This window comes from Idiotropiscis lumnitzeri, chromosome 7, assembly GCF_059441095.1.
Source record: "Idiotropiscis lumnitzeri isolate Australia: NSW breed Sydney's pygmy pipehorse chromosome 7, RoL_Ilum_1.0, whole genome shotgun sequence".
NCBI classification, from domain to species: Eukaryota; Metazoa; Chordata; class Actinopteri; order Syngnathiformes; family Syngnathidae; genus Idiotropiscis; species Idiotropiscis lumnitzeri.
The window spans coordinates 5585826-5601484 of NC_142397.1; the positions used below are offsets into that span (position 1 = coordinate 5585826).

General features: G+C 42.1%; 1 protein-coding gene across 5 annotated transcripts in view; it reads left to right on the forward strand.

Annotated features, from left to right (window-relative positions):
* Nucleotides 1-15659, forward strand: part of dhx36 (DEAH (Asp-Glu-Ala-His) box polypeptide 36) — a 42261-nt gene that overhangs the window by 1219 nt on the left and 25383 nt on the right. For 4 of the 5 annotated variants that reach the window (XM_088301366.1, XM_088301363.1, XM_088301364.1 and 1 more), the window contains exons 4-26: nucleotides 883-1162; nucleotides 1241-1279; nucleotides 1980-2150; nucleotides 2230-2309; nucleotides 3094-3168; nucleotides 4253-4419; nucleotides 4508-4589; nucleotides 4667-4807; nucleotides 5555-5660; nucleotides 7043-7130; nucleotides 8208-8263; nucleotides 8360-8424; nucleotides 8781-8924; nucleotides 9194-9311; nucleotides 10545-10643; nucleotides 11203-11376; nucleotides 11466-11552; nucleotides 11645-11728; nucleotides 12378-12477; nucleotides 12567-12657; nucleotides 13385-13505; nucleotides 14379-14531; nucleotides 14779-15056. In XM_088301366.1, coding sequence (XP_088157492.1) covers nucleotides 883-1162; nucleotides 1241-1279; nucleotides 1980-2150; nucleotides 2230-2309; nucleotides 3094-3168; nucleotides 4253-4419; nucleotides 4508-4589; nucleotides 4667-4807; nucleotides 5555-5660; nucleotides 7043-7130; nucleotides 8208-8263; nucleotides 8360-8424; nucleotides 8781-8924; nucleotides 9194-9311; nucleotides 10545-10643; nucleotides 11203-11376; nucleotides 11466-11552; nucleotides 11645-11728; nucleotides 12378-12477; nucleotides 12567-12657; nucleotides 13385-13505; nucleotides 14379-14531; nucleotides 14779-15024 — 2767 coding nt within the window. In that variant the 3' untranslated portion in view covers nucleotides 15025-15056. Of the gene's footprint in view, nucleotides 1-882; nucleotides 1163-1240; nucleotides 1280-1979; nucleotides 2151-2229; nucleotides 2310-3093; nucleotides 3169-4252; nucleotides 4420-4507; nucleotides 4590-4666; nucleotides 4808-5554; nucleotides 5661-7042; nucleotides 7131-8207; nucleotides 8264-8359; nucleotides 8425-8780; nucleotides 8925-9193; nucleotides 9312-10544; nucleotides 10644-11202; nucleotides 11377-11465; nucleotides 11553-11644; nucleotides 11729-12377; nucleotides 12478-12566; nucleotides 12658-13384; nucleotides 13506-14378; nucleotides 14532-14778; nucleotides 15655-15659 lie in introns of those variants that run through there. The other variant, XM_088301362.1, reaches the window with a different exon arrangement.

Below are 15659 nucleotides of genomic sequence, written 5' to 3' on the forward strand. Positions count from 1 at the left end.
AGGTAAAATGATGCATAGATAAAGTTAAAAAAAAACAAGACAAGGTTGCTCGATCCTCACTTCTCTTAACGCGATGTGCCATGCTGAAGCTTCCAACACTGCGGTTTTGTGTAGAGACCTCTGCAAGCGAAGATCATCACCCATTTTGCAGAATATTATTTGCAGTTGGCTTGAAAGTCTTGCCATTCTTAACTTAAAATATGTCCACATGGCTACTTCTTTACCTGTTAACAAGGTACTGTATACAGTTTGGAAAGTGGTATTGGTGTCATAGTCCACGACCATAATTTCGATTTTAATCAGTCATCCCTGTATTGTGTGAGTAGCTTGTCGCAGTGCCCTAACTTCATCATGGTCATATTGGCACCATGATTAGAGGAGAACACAATGGGCAGTGGCTTATTTGCATGACTTATGCGTCCCCTCAAAACAGGCGGAGTTCAGTGAGGCTAAAAAGAAAGAAGGTGCTGTAATTCCTCATCGTAGGGGTAATTTAATGAAAGAATGTCAAAGAAAGGGCAGCACAGTGGACTAATTGCCTCACAGTTCGATGATTCTGGGCTTCCTCCGTGTTCTCCCGCTACGCTTGCCTTGTCACAGACATTTTATAATACCTGGTAGTATTTTCAATTGGTGGGGAAAAATGCATAATAGTGATATATCTCTGTCGGTGGATGCTTAATTATACAATGCAATACAACTTAATTTATATAGCACATTTCATAACATAATTGAGGCATGGCGTGTGTATTGGAGCGCAGACTACTATTTACGGATGTGGCATTCAAGGAAAGCGGATGCCAACTGACTTGACTTCCTAATTAACAATGATTAATGACTATACAAGACTTTTTATTTTATTTTTGCCTTTTTTTCCATTAGTTCAATCTCTCAGGCAATTGTTAAAGATGAGATCCCTGACACTTGGGATGATGATGTTGATGATGACGACGGTGACAATGCCCACAACGACCACAATGAAGATGAAGTTAAAGTGGAGCAGCAGCACCTGGAAGGGGATGTAGACTGGGAGAAACTGAGGAGGAAAGACAAAGATCTGGAGTTCTTACTCCTGGAAACAGCCAGAGATGCTTCGCTGGATGAGTCGTTGAAGAGAGATCTGCAGAGTAAGAAATCACACCCAAAGTACAGAGAGATGCTGGTGAGTTTTACCGAGAGTTTGGTGTTTGTCTTAACGCTCTTCAATGCTTAATAATCTATCGTTGTCTTTTTCCCATAGATGTTCAGAGAGAAGTTGCCGTCGTACGGGAGGAAAGAGGTTTGTTTTATGCATTGAGTTGCAAGTTTAATTTGTTCCATGACCGTAGTACTCGTAGCTTAAACTCAAATCTACTTTCCCCGTTGTACTAATCGAAATGCCATTTGTCTGGTTTAGGCGCCACACATAAAAAACCCCCAAACAATTTATAGATAGAATTTTTTAAACACAATGATACATTACAACAAAAGATGATGACATTCAAAAATTCTCCCCTGTCCGAAAAAATCTTACCAAGAATCGTCCGTATTTTTTGGGGGGATTTTCTGTCGATTGTAAAGTTAACAAATACTGAAGGACAAAGTATTGTAAACGTCAAATATTCTGCCTGTAACTCATGTATTTATTGTTATACGCATTAAACGACCAAAACATGTTTTTTATTTTTTTAAATATTTTCTTTTAATTTGTGGAAGGATTAACCAGTTATTGGAATTGTATTCTGCCAACTATCAGAATTGGCTTTGGCCTAAAAAAAACCCATCCAAAAATACGTCAGGCCCTAAAGAATAATACTTCTACTGCTACTGTTAGTGGCTCAGTAAGATGCTGGAATATTAGTCTTTTTTTTTTATCGAGGATAAAGAACATATGCCTGTGAGAATTGTTATATTCAGTCTATGTGTTTCTCTCTTGTTTGTGTTCAGATAGTCATTGCCTCTACAAGCACAATAATGGTGTTTTGTATTTGCGCCATCAGGAATTGGTCCGGCTGATCAACTCCAACCAAGTGCTGGTGGTGAGCGGTGAAACGGGTTGCGGAAAAACCACCCAGGTGACCCAGTTCATCCTGGATGATCACATCAAGCGCGGCATGGGCTCGATGTGCCGCGTGGTTTGCACGCAGCCTCGTCGTATCAGCGCCATTTCGGTATGCCGCTTCCACATTTAGCTCACGTCGTCGCTCGGCTCCACCTTACGCCTAATTTGTCCGTTTGCGCCTCACACAGGTAGCAGAGCGAGTGGCTGCTGAGAGGGCGGAAAAGGTTGGCAGTGGAAATTCGTGTGGTTACCAAATTCGTTTGCAGAGGTAAGTGCATTATTCATTTATTTTTCATTTTCATTTGATTTATTATTCATTTATTTCCACTTTTCGTGTTTGGTGCACTTGAGATAACTAATACAAGAGGATAGAAAAACTCCGCACACAAATGCCAGATATTTATAATGTACAAAATGAGACCTATATGTCTTTTCAATACCTTTTCCGCTATTAATGTGGCGTGTAAGCGATGCAGCTCAGATGAAAAACAACCTGAAATATTTTAGAGAGGGGAACTAAAAAGAAACAACTGGGATAATATGGTTGATCAGCTTTTACTGTTTCTTAAGTTAATTTTGAGTTTTGTATGTAACTGTATTCATATACTCCATGACTCCAAGTATGACGATGTACCAGAATTGCTTCGGGTCGGTACAACTAGCAATGAATCCAAGTGTTCGAAACACGTCTCAGTGCGATGTGCTCATGTTTTGGATTTCATTAGTTTGCGCCGGTGTCACGAATGCTCTGACTGACTATTGGAATTGGATAAGTGTTTGAAATGAAAGCTCCATAAATTGGAGTTGTGCTAGAGACAGCTGATACGTGATATGAAAAGGAGAATGATTAGAGGAGATGAAAGTAACAAAGATGGTAAAGGATATTGAACACCAACTGTCAAAATAATGGAGAAATAATTGAATCAGTCCCCCGTCTCAGACTTTTCTACACATTTAAAGAACAAAATGCCAAACTTTCTTTTTGACTTGTTTGTCTGTCAAGTTTTATTAAAACCTAATTTGGAAAATGCTTTTTTTTTTTTGTCCTCCAGCCAGTTACCAAGGAGACAAGGTTCCATCCTGTACTGTACCACGGGCATTATTCTTCAGTGGCTTCGCTCTGACCCGTGAGTGCCCCTCCCTGCAGCGTTTCTTTTTCGACTATTTCAGTTCCCCGTTCTTCCCTCTATGTCACTTGACTTCATTGATTTGTGCTTGCTGTCAGTACCAGACACATTAATCCGGACTCCCATCCTCTTAGGCAGAGAAAACACACACAAACACGGTTGAGTCATCCACGCCCGCTCGTCCTCGCATCACGAGTCTTCTCGGTCAGAAGCGAGAGTGCCAACTTTTGTTAGCTCATTTGTGCTCGTCCCAAATCTGGCTCGACTTGACCCGTGTGAGTCATTTTAGGACTGTGGGCAGCCTGACAAAAGGCTGCAACTATCATGCCTCATGTTTGCACAGCAGTGCATCCAGATGTTGGCAGAGTAGATTTATACTTTTACTAAATGCAACATGCATAAACATTTTCAACCTGGAAAACCCAATAACTTGACCACAGATGAGCACCTACAGTACCCAACACAGATCGCATCAGTTTGAGTTTAAATCCAAATTTGTACAAGGTGCTGGTTCCAGGTGGTAAATTACGAAACGGTGTACATTTGAAAGCCTGACCTTAATCAGATGAATCCGTTATTTTCTTATCTTCTAAATTAATGCTCACCTGTAACTGTAGTCATCCTAGATGCCATCCTATTTCGACAGGACCGTTTTTGAGTCACCCTTTGACATACATACTCTCTCTTTCTCTTGTTTTCTCTCTCTCTCTCTCTCTCTCTCTCTCACTCTCTTTCTCTCTCTCTCTCTTTCTTTCTCTTGCTCTCTCTCACTCTCTTTCTCTCTCTCTCTCTTTCTTTCTCTTGCTCTCTCTCACTCTCTCTCTCTCTTTCTCTCTCTTTCGCTCTCTCTCTCACACTCTCTTTCTCGCTTGAACGGCATTACAAAATATCATTCCGCTCCTAGTGCAAATATTTGAATTCTATACAAGCGGCAATTGACTCGGTTTGGGACGATTAAAGGGACAGATGAAAACCCACTTCCGGTCTCAACCTCCCTCCGCCGTCCCAAAAATGGCCGTGACTAGCTATGACGGCAATAAGAAAAACTTGCAAAATAAAACTTGTGCATTGTTATTCTTGTCAGGCAGTTATCAAGTATCAGTCACTTGGTTCTGGATGAGATCCACGAGAGAAGCTTGCATTCAGACGTGTTGCTCACCATCGTCAAGGACCTACTCGATGTGCGACACGACCTCAAGGTCATCCTGATGAGCGCCACGCTCAATGCCGAGAAATTCTCCAAGTACTTTGGTATCTGCTTCCTAAATGACAAACCTCATCTTTCATTTTGTTTTGAACTTCTTAAATAATGACGCTCGTTCTGTGTCACGTCCTTTAGACAATTGCCCCATGATCCACATCCCGGGCTTGACGTTCCCAGTGGAGGAGTTCCTCCTTGAGGATGTTGTGGAGATGACGAGGTAGAATATGAAATTTACACGAAGCCGTTACACCTGACCGTTGAACCCGTGTTTTTTTTTTTTTTTTTTTTCACCAGATATAGTCCCAAGAGCCAGGATCGCCGACCCGCTGGGAAAAGAGGCTTCTGGCAGGCGCGCCACTCCAGACCCGAGAAGGAGGAGAAGGAGGCCGAGTACAAGGAGAGCTGGCCTTGTTATGCTCGCACACTCCAAGCCAAGTGGGTTGGCGAATGCTAAATTAGGACGCGTAGCTTTTGTTCCGTTGTTGTTTGGAGATTTGAAGGCAAAGTCAAGTTGACCGTTGCTATTTGCTATTCATTTATCTGTTCACCTTTTATTTTTTTTTTATATCTATTCTCAGCATCTTGAAAACTCATCTCTTCATGCTTTTTGCGTTCTTTCTATAATGCTGTAAGGCAGGGATGTCAAACTCATTTTTGTCACAGGCCACATCATAATTTTGGTTTCGCTTGTGGGACCATTTGAGGAGAGGACTGTGAACCTATTCAAATGTATGATTACTGTTCCGCATATTAAAAAGTCAAATGCGCAAGGCTCAGATTTCAACCTATATCTACCTCAGGGCTCACCTGTTTTCTGAAGCGGAGCTATGATGTGTCGTTATCTGAGCCCTGAGCAACTGTGATGTCATTTTCAGTCGACAAAAGTAACAAAATGGCCGCCCCCTGCGATGGAAAAAAATGTTGCCGCTTAACTCATATTCCACAAACGCAACAATCAGACTTCCATGTTTAGACAAGTGAAGGCACATAGAACATATTATTATAAATATTTTTTGGGGTTGACTTCCCCTTTAAGTCTTCAGTTCACCTAAAAAGAAGCTGAAAAAAAACAATGCCAATTCCACAAAGGAAGGTTGTCGCCAAATTTCCCGCCCTGAACATCAGAGCTGTGTTGTTAAGATTTGTAGTCATCTAACATGCATGTCACGTCCCCCCCCCCAGATACTCTGAGAGCACTATTACTGCTCTTGAGATGCTGGACTGCGATGACAAGATTGACTTGAACCTCATCTTGGCGCTCATCCGTCATATTGTGCTCAACGATGAGGTGAGTTTGCATTAATGCTCTTCCGTAGGTTCGCTTGCACCATATAATCAGGTCAGGCACAAGGAAATCCAAACTGAGCGTCATTATCTTTGCTGAACGCATGTGTGGAGGTTGAGCAGATGGGAGGAACAGCAGGGTTCGCATCCAAGCACACAGTGACAAGTTCAGAGAAAATGACACGACAACTGGGCAGCGGATCAGCGCTAATGAGCGATTGCACAGATGCTCTCCCACTGTATCTTCATTGCATATTATTTTTGTCAATCTCACGTTCCTCATTCTAACCTCCTTTGTTGCTGTCGTCGTGCATATGATTTGGGAGTCGTGCAAAGACTTTTATTTGTTTTGTTGCTTAAGATCTGGCAACCCTGAACAGGCAACCTGGCTGACATTCTGTTGAGGAGATGCAATTATTATTGTTGTTTATTATTTGATCAGTTCTTTGTTGAAGCAGTTCTCTTTCATTTTGTTACTGTCAAAGGGAAATAGTTGATCTGACCTTTTTATTAGAGCTTTCTTGGGCAGTGACGACAAAAGTAAATATTTCGCGTAAACAGCCAGAGGAAAAGGTCAAAACCATCAGCTGTGCAATATCGGAAGAAAAGAAAAGATGACGAGGGAAACCAAGAATTGATTATCATAAGCAATTGGATATCCCATGAGATTCAGTGGTATTGTTTTGACCGTGCAACTAAATTAATCGGCAGGGCTAAGAAGCACAAGTGAGTAACGCAGAGAGACGGAGTCATTATCCGCCCCATAAGAAGCCGTTATATCCGTCAGTCATGGCGACAAAAAGCCGACTGACCACGACGTATGATGGCCAAAAAGGAAAGTGACAGATAGACCGTAACAAAATCGGGAATAGAGGAAGTTGCTCACTGGGCTGAGTGAGTTGTTAATTATGACTGCGCTCCATAATTAGGCACTCGGGCCAATGACGTCCAACCAATAATGGACATTTGGGGGAAGTAGTAAGTCAACATGACAGAGATAACTGTTGTAATTCCTCTATGTGTTCATAAAAAACTCTGTAGACCAATACTAATAATTAGTTGTAATTTAAGCGCAGCGATGGTGGCGGCCAAGAATTTGCTTTTCGCGTTTGCTTCTTTTGAATTATTTTCAACCGGGTGCATTTCTTTCGCTCATCTAAAAGTGATGCTTTGAAATGATGAAAAAACATCAATCACAAAATAGAAATAGCCCCGCTCGAATTGTCTCCCAACACGCCGCTGCAATGAATTTGGCAGCAAATGCAATCTGTGTGATAAGAACCTGGGAGTAAATACGTGTTGTTTTTGACAAAGACCCAGCTGAAGTTCTTCACTTGATCCTAGTTTGGTTTCTATTACGTCATACATCATTGTTTCGTCCAATAGGAAGGAGCCATCTTGGTCTTCCTGCCAGGCTGGGACAACATCAGCAGCCTCAATGATTTGCTGATGGCGCAACAGATGTTCAGATCAGGTAGATGTGCATAGAACACATTCATGTTCGGCTCCAGCGGCTGTGATAGTGGCAAGTTCTTTCACCAAAAAGCGGTGTGCTCAGTAAATTATTTTTTGTTAAACTTAAAACTTGTTGTGGCATTACTGATGCGACGTCAGACTCCAGAAAATTTGCGGCTCAATTTTATTTTCCCATTTTGTATGAGAACCTTACAGCGATCCGCTGGACATAATTCTGATATGACCAGGGTTATTATAGTTTTGGAATTTTTATTATAGTTAGTTTTTATTTCGTTTTATTTTTCATTTATTTATTTAGTTTTAATTAATTTTCGTGGCGGCTTTGTTAGTCTTCATTAGATTTTTTTTTTTTTCAAAAACACTTAGTTGTAGTTAGTTTTAGTATTAGTTTTTGTTTTTCAAGAAACTGGTGTTTTGTGCGCCAGATTAGAAAAACACAAGGGTAACTATTCTATTGTAAAAATTCAACAAAAATTACATTTGAACATTTTGAGAATACAGAGTACAGTTTTACAGTCCACACACTTTGAAGTTCAATAAGTGCAGTGCATCATACCGCTTCTAAAGTTAGATGTATGCATCTCGAGTGGATCTGTGTGTTGAATTCTTGTTGAGTCAATTTAAACCCATTTGTACGGCACACTTTTTTTCATATATAAAACAAAAAAGGAAAGCACTTTTTACCGAGCATTGCATTTCGGGCTGAGTACTGGTGAGCTATTCGACTCAAAAGAGATGCAAACTCGTCTCCTGGGAGCGACGTCATCTGCTAGCTCTTATCTTATTGGCTGCTGCTTGATGACGTCACAGCTGTGTGACACGCATAAAGAGCACGGCAACTCCCGGACAATTGGCCGTGCGGTATTATCAAAATAAATACATTTGAATTCGGCTGCGTTTGTTCGATCGATATCAACACCCCTAGAATACTCGATGCGGCCACGACACACACAGCCGCTCTCTCATAAATGAACTTTGAGCCACCTGCTGTATCATGTAGTAACAGCTCGGCACAGCAGCAACTTGTTTTCTGCCAGTACCAACACTGCCTTGTTTGTGCTTCCTGTTGTTGCAGATCGTTTTGTTATCATCCCGCTGCACTCCCTCATGCCAACGGTTAATCAGACGCTGGTTAGTATTTGCCGCCTCCGTCTCTCTCGACCCCTCCAAAAAACCCCTTCTTGATTTTGCCGGAATCCAATCTCAAACTCATCCTCCTCCTCCCAGGTGTTCAAACGTCCTCCGCCTGGTGTGAGGAAGATTGTGATTGCTACCAATATAGCTGAGACGAGGTATGTGTAAAGTAGCTTACCAGGACAAAAGTTTATTTTTGCTCGAGACTTTTACCAATTTCACTTGTGTATCTGCAAAGCAGTGATTAATGATTACGGACTGTGAACGTGGCTTGAATGGGGCTGCTTAACTTGGAATTTATTCATGAAATTAATGAAGCTGCCCATGTTCTCCATCACTTCTCTAAAAATAGGTACTAAATTCCCCCTAAGGCTCAATTTTATTTTCTACTTGAGCATGATTCCGAGTCAAATCTAAGCATTTTGGAGCCGCTTGCTTTGAAGTAGTTTTCCGTCTGATTTCATTCCATTCCCGCTTTCACTCCCCGCGCCTTGCCTCCTCCCATCTCTCTCAGCATCACCATAGATGATGTGGTATTTGTGATCGATGGAGGCAAGATCAAAGAAACCAACTTCGACACCAACAACAACATCAGCACCATGACGGCCGAGTGGGTGAGCCTGGCCAACGCCAAACAGAGGAAAGGGCGCGCTGGCAGGTGCGTATGTATTTGCCTTTGTTTACTCACCAGGGCCATTTCATTGACGTTAGCGCCACTGTGATTACGCGCCATGCCAATTTTCCTTTTATCATCCCTGTTAGTGTTTCAAAAAGTCACAAATTGAGAATGTGGAACCAGGCCCAAATAAGCACGAGCTGCTTGCTGAGTGCAGTTTCATGCCATTGATTCCCATTTGAGCTTTTTCCTTCTTGCCTGTCGTGTAACTTATTTCCCCTCTCCACTTCGGTCTGCATGCAAATGCATAGAGTGTGTCCGGGAAAGTGCTATCATCTGTACAACGGTCTCCGAGCCAGCCTTCTGGATGCCTACCAATTACCAGAAATCATGAGGACTCCGCTGGAAGAGCTGTGCCTGCAGATCAAGGTCTGTTTGCTGGCAACGGGCGGTCCAATCACAGACGGACAGCTCAAAGCACAAATGTTCGAGGATGCGCTAAGTTGTTTGAAAGGCACATTTTTCAGCAGCGTGACACATTGAGGCCGTGTCCATGTTAACACATTGAAAATTCTATTTTTTTCCCCCTTCTGTGCTTTGGTTCTTATGCCCACAAGTGGACTTCATTTTAATTCGCTGGCCTGTTTCAAGCCACCTGTTGAAGTGCGAATTCGCCGCATGTCGTTTTAGAAGCCCCTTTCACACTGTTGCCCTATATCAGTCCTTCTCAAATAGTGGGGGTGCGCGGTGCGATCCTGAGCGGGTCGCGTGTGACCCTGGGGAACATGCTTTTTTTCCGCTGTACTACAACAAAGTGTAATTGCACATCCACTCCAGTAGTTGGCAGTGGCGCTCTCATTGCCCATTGTGCGCAGCGAGTATTAACTCTTCAGTGTAGGTTTGTTTTGCCACGAAAATGCTGTCATTTATAATTGCGGCGGGGAGTGGTTGGGGCTGGGGGGCTGTGCGAATTGTTTTCTTCTTGCCTCTTTTTTTTTTGCCAGGTGGCTGTTCTATATAAACGTCATGAATATTAAATGGGGTCGTTACGCAAATATAGCATCAGAATCCCATCCCATTTATCTGTCAAACCTGGTATTTTTCCATCTTTTCGCCCAACCTGCTGTGTTAACGTCACCAACATGTTTGACACAGTCGATACAATAATGTTGTTTTTGTGGCTTTTCCTTAATTAAGTCATCTAATCGGCTGAAACGGCCGTGCAGTTTTTGGAGAGCGATTTTCCTTTTACCTTTCTAAATGCACTCAGCACTTTGCAAGGACTTGCTGTTCTCACGGCGCCCTCTGGAGGAGGCGAGGCCATCACCTCTTCAACAATGGATTGCCTTTTATTTCTACCATCCTCTTCGTAAAGCCTCCCAATCCCCTCACTCTCTGCCTCAGCGCATACTAATGGAACACGGAGGCTAAGGTCGCTTCCGTCGAGTGTTTGAACCGGCGCATTTATTGAGTGTGTTTTTAACGTTGCTCCTGAGGTTCAGCTTTGAGGCATTTGAATTCATTTTCAATGTGATGCCAGAAGGTGAGAGCTGGACTTAATGCATCCGTTTACACGCAGAGCAAGAGAAATATAACCAGTGAGTGTTCTATTTATGTCTGCCAGATTTACCGGTGTGTGATGCGTTTTGTACTCTTGTCTAGATATTAAAGCTTGGGGGCATCGCTCACTTCCTGCAGAAAGCTCTGGATCCGCCCACTGAAAAGGCCGTCAATCTGGCAATAAAGAACCTCAAAGACCTGGTAAGAAAGAGCAAAGTCAGAAAGAAAGGGGGAGCTTTGAAACATCGGCAGGAAAAGTTATGTCTCTGGCATGGACGTTTACCAAGGCCAGAGTTGTAAAACACCGTCTTTCTAGCGGGAACTGTTGCAGCTGAAATGTTATCCTTGAACAATATCCTTTTTTTTATAGGGAGGGGAAAAAAGCTGACACTTAAGCTGAGGTTAAAAACACATTTTGGTAAATAAAAATAGTTGAAAACTTCTGCCAGTAAGCACAATTTAAGTAAGCTATTTGCATTTTGGTGGGCTCTATTGTTTTTTTGCGGTAAATAAACAAATCTCTTTAAGTTGTTGCTTTTTACGGCCTTTATGAACCCTTGCTGTTTTTCTGGGATAAAGCCCTAACTCCGTCCCGGTTGTCATGGCAATTAAAATAGTATTCAGCATTGGCCCAAGCAGTAGGAAAAGGGCTGCCTAACACATCTTGTAAATTTTGGCAAAAATTCATACGGCTCATTTGAAAAAAAGTATAAGAGCGAGTAACACCTCGCGGAGTTGAATCTCTCTTTGTGTGTTTCAGAATGCCTTAGACCATTCAGAGAACCTGACGCCGCTGGGTTTCCATCTGGCTCGCCTCCCCGTAGAACCTCACATCGGAAAGCTCATCCTGTTCGGAGCGCTGCTCGGCTGCCTCGATCCCGTACTCACCATGGCCGCCTCCCTCAGCTTCAAAGACCCTTTCTTCATACCCCTGGTCGGTCGTCGACCCTCTCACGTGAAGCAGCAGTGTGTGGTTTGCATGATTACCTCACACTATCCCATGACTTGCTGCTTGCTACTTAGGGAAAAGAGGAGATGGCAGACAAGAGAAGGAAAGTGCTGTCCAGGAACTCCAAAAGTGATCACCTCACTGTGGTCAATGCCTTCGAGGTAGTCAAGCCGAGCTGAGCCGATTCCAACTCCTTTAGCAGTGCGTCATCCACAATTCAAGCACTCTTTGTTTGTCATTCAACGATCGTCAGGGCTGGCAGGAGGCAAAACAGCGTGGTGGTCGGTGTGAGCGGGAGTTCTGCTGGGACAACTTCCTGTCTGCCAACACACTCCAGGTGAAGTCAGTTAAGAAAAAAATCTACTGGATACCTTTTTTTTCTTAAAATAAAAAATAAAACAGTTCTACATTTTATCTTTTGGGTTAGAATTTGTAAACTTTTACAGTATTTTTTTTTTCTCGATTTAATTTTAAAAAGTTGATGATAGTTTTTGTCTATTTTTTGGTGCTATTGCGATATTTGCATGGTGTCACTTTTTAATGACAATAATTAGTTCTTTTAGATATTGGTGTATATTTAATTATTATTGTTAGCATTTTGCAGTGATTCTCAAGATGTGGTATGCAATATATTACTGCCGCTGTTATTTGTTTAGAATTTCTGAGCTTTTTGGAATAATTTATGCAGTGACATTATTTAAATCATTTTTGTTTAATAGCTAGTTAGCGCTGTCTTACTTTTATAATTCACATTTTTTAAATTATTTAGTTTTTTTTTTCTCCATTTTATCCTTTAGAAGACTCGAATATTCAGTCAAAGATTTAAAAAATCTACTTAAAAAGTTTTTTTTCTTATGGCGTCTTTTCTGGATATATCTTTCTTCAAGCTTCTGATTTCTGATTACATTTTCTCGTTCCCTACTTGTGTGTGGACCTCGTTAGCCCGTGTGTACAGTTGGTTTTCATGTCTTTCTTTTTTCATTTAGATGCTGCACAACATGAAGGGCCAGTTTGCTGAACATCTCATGCACGCAGGCTTCGTCAGCAGCAAGGATCCTAAAAACCCCAACTCTAATGTCAACTCAGGTGGATAGATGGGATGGGCTGTCTAATAATAATTTAAATGTTGATGTGTTCAGTTATACATAAATAGGACCTCTTCTATCCTCCATTAGATAACGAGAAGCTGATCAAAGCGGTGATTGTCGCCGGCCTGTATCCGAAAGTAGCCATGATCCGACCATCGCACAGCAAAAAGAGGCCCGGGTGAGCAAACTCATTCATATTAATCTCCATACAAACGCTGATGTTATGAGCTCTTTAAAGTTGTGACACTTTTTTACGTTTGATACAGCATTTAGTAAGCTGTTTATTTCCCGAGCAAAACAAGCCAGTCGGGCCAAGCGCAGATTGTTCCCTGCTGTCAATGCGAGGATTTCGTCAGGCACATGCCGTGCCATTTGGAAGGCGGCCGTTTGAAACGCTCATCAAAGTTATGCTTCCCTCTGAGCCGCGCTGGCAGGAGCTAAAACAAACAAACAAACAAACAAAAAAAACAGACAACTGGTGCAGCAGCATTCGAATGAAAGCCAAAGTTACTCCATGTTTGCTTTTACAAACAACTTGAATCGCACCACTCCATTTGGCTTTGTTTGATAGAAACATGACACTTAAGACTACAAAGTTCTGCCCAAGCCATTTATGTGCAGTGGCATCTCCCGGTGATGGTTAATCGTGGCACCATGTCCCTCCAATGCAAGTGGACTGTAACAGCACAAGAAAGATAACATTTATATAGGTACAAGTTAAACAAATCAAATAAATAGATTGCCTGTTTTACAGCGTCCATAAGGACAAATTTGTTTTATTTTCCAGTGAATGGAACTCACCGCTCTAATAAATAACTTCAGTTTCACCTCAGCTGAGTTTACTGACTTGTCATGTTCTTATAGTTTCTCATAACAACACACAGACTCTGCGTTATCTCATGCAGGGTGAAAGTGTACACCAAGCATGACGGGAAGGTGTGCATCCATCCCAAGTCCGTCAACTATGAGGAGACCAACTTCAACTACACGTGGCTCATCTATCACCTCAAAATGAGAACCAGCAGCGTAAGGAACACTTTTCTCCACTTTTGCTTTTTTTTTTTTCATACAGAACCCAGTGAAGGCGTGATTGACTGTTTTCATACAGATGGTCAATATAGAAAGTCTACACACCCCTGTTGAAATGACAAATGTCAAAAAAATGAAACCAGGATAAATAAATGTTATCATTAATTTGATTAACACTACGCCAATTGTTTTTAGACGAGGCTTGTGCGTGTGTGTGTCGCTACTACTATTGGCGCTGTCTCAGATGGGCAAGTGGTTAAAGGTGGCCAGTTTTAGCCCCAATGAATATTTGATTAAAACACTCCCTTTCAACAGCCTTTCAAACGATCTTATGCTTGAAAGACCACATGCACAGACACCCCCACACACAGACACACACACACACACACACACGATCAGAGAGAGAAGGTTGGCAATGACGTTACGGTGCAGTGATGGTTTCGTCCCTGGCAGGCAGTCATGTTTGTTCGTCACGAGGCCGCTTCCTTTTTTTGTTCTATTTGTCATTGAACTTCCAGGATAAAATGTGCTTCGTGAATGCAGACTGCCACTTAATTAAGCAGCCTTTTTAGGATTTATTTATTACCTGCGCCGAGCAGTACGTCTGAATGTCCTGGCCTTTTTTGTGATAGATTTTCCAAACTCGATTAGAAATGTGGCCTAAAATTTGCGTGTGTACTCGCAGTCCAGTTAGTAAAGGCTTCACGTCTTCTCTTTGTCGCCCGAGTTCCTTTTCTTTTTTTTTCATAAGCAAGTGAAGGCAAGATGACATTTCTTCTTACACGGGCTGACACTTTTCATCCGCCTCTAATGGGCCGCCGTCAGAGGCAAAGTCAGGCTGTATATGTCAAACTTTCTGTGGCTCCTCAGATCTTCCTGTACGACTGCACCGAAGTGTCGCCCTTCTCCCTGCTTTTCTTCGGAGGCGACATCACCATCCAGATGGACGGCGACCAGGAGACCATCGCCGTGGACCAGTGGATCGTCTTCAGGTCGCCGGCGCGCACTGCTCACCTCGTCAAGGTAAGACAGCACACTACGTACAATTACTGTAATTAGCATTTGCCGGTCTCTGTTTTATTTTTAATCCACCACAACAAGCATTTTTAAAACCCGGTAATCTACTGCATGTTGCATTACTTTGGGTGTTTTTCCCTAATATTTCTTAATTGAAATGTATTTTTTTCATTTTCTATTCTCCATGAAAAACAAGGTTCGAGGGCTTGTTCATGGCTTCTTGCAGTTTTCATTTTTATCATCCATCCCCCAGAGTCTAAAACGAGAGCTGGATTTTTTGCTGGAGGATAAGATCCGCAGGCCCTCCCCCGTGGACTGGCAGAATCACCAATCCAAAGACTGCGCCGTCATCACGGCCATCATCGACCTCATCACCACGCAGGAGACGACCACCACAGCGGCGAGTGCCGGGGGTGGCGCCAGAGGCCACGACAGGATGTGGGCCTCCAGAGGACAACACGTCTATTTCAATGACGACGATGATGATGACGACAACTAGCTTGGGATGAGGCCTGAGTGAAAGAAGAGCAGGTTAGTTGGCGTATTTATTAGAAAACCACCAAACCTTTGCTCATTTCTTATAAATTGGACTATAAAAAGCAAAAGTAGGATTTTTGTAACTCAATAGTCACCTCAAACATGTACAGAATTTTCAAAACCATTCATTCAGTGTTTAAATGTTATGACATTATGAAATTAAACTTCTTGGTGCTTGCCAAACTTGAATTGGGTCCTCCCTGGGATCTTAAACTACATAACACGCTACCAAAACATCCACACTTTGTTTCTTTTGGGCATTTGCCTCTTGAAAATCACCGCTTTTCAGGAAATCCAAAAAAATTTCATTTTGCTTTAATTACCAAATATTATAAATAGAATTTGTCATTATTTAAAATGGTGGAACACAGAGCTCGCAAAAAAATTGATTTGGTACCAAACGAGCCTTGATGATGTCATATTTTTTTCCAGTTATTTTTCAACTTGTATCAACGTCCTCATTAATAGTACAAATCAATATATTTGCTTGACACAATGTGAAATTAAGTTGGAAAAAAAATCACTTTTCAAATGACTTGTTGCTTTTGTCAAATGTACTATACGGTCCTTCATAAATCAACAATTTACCACATCTTA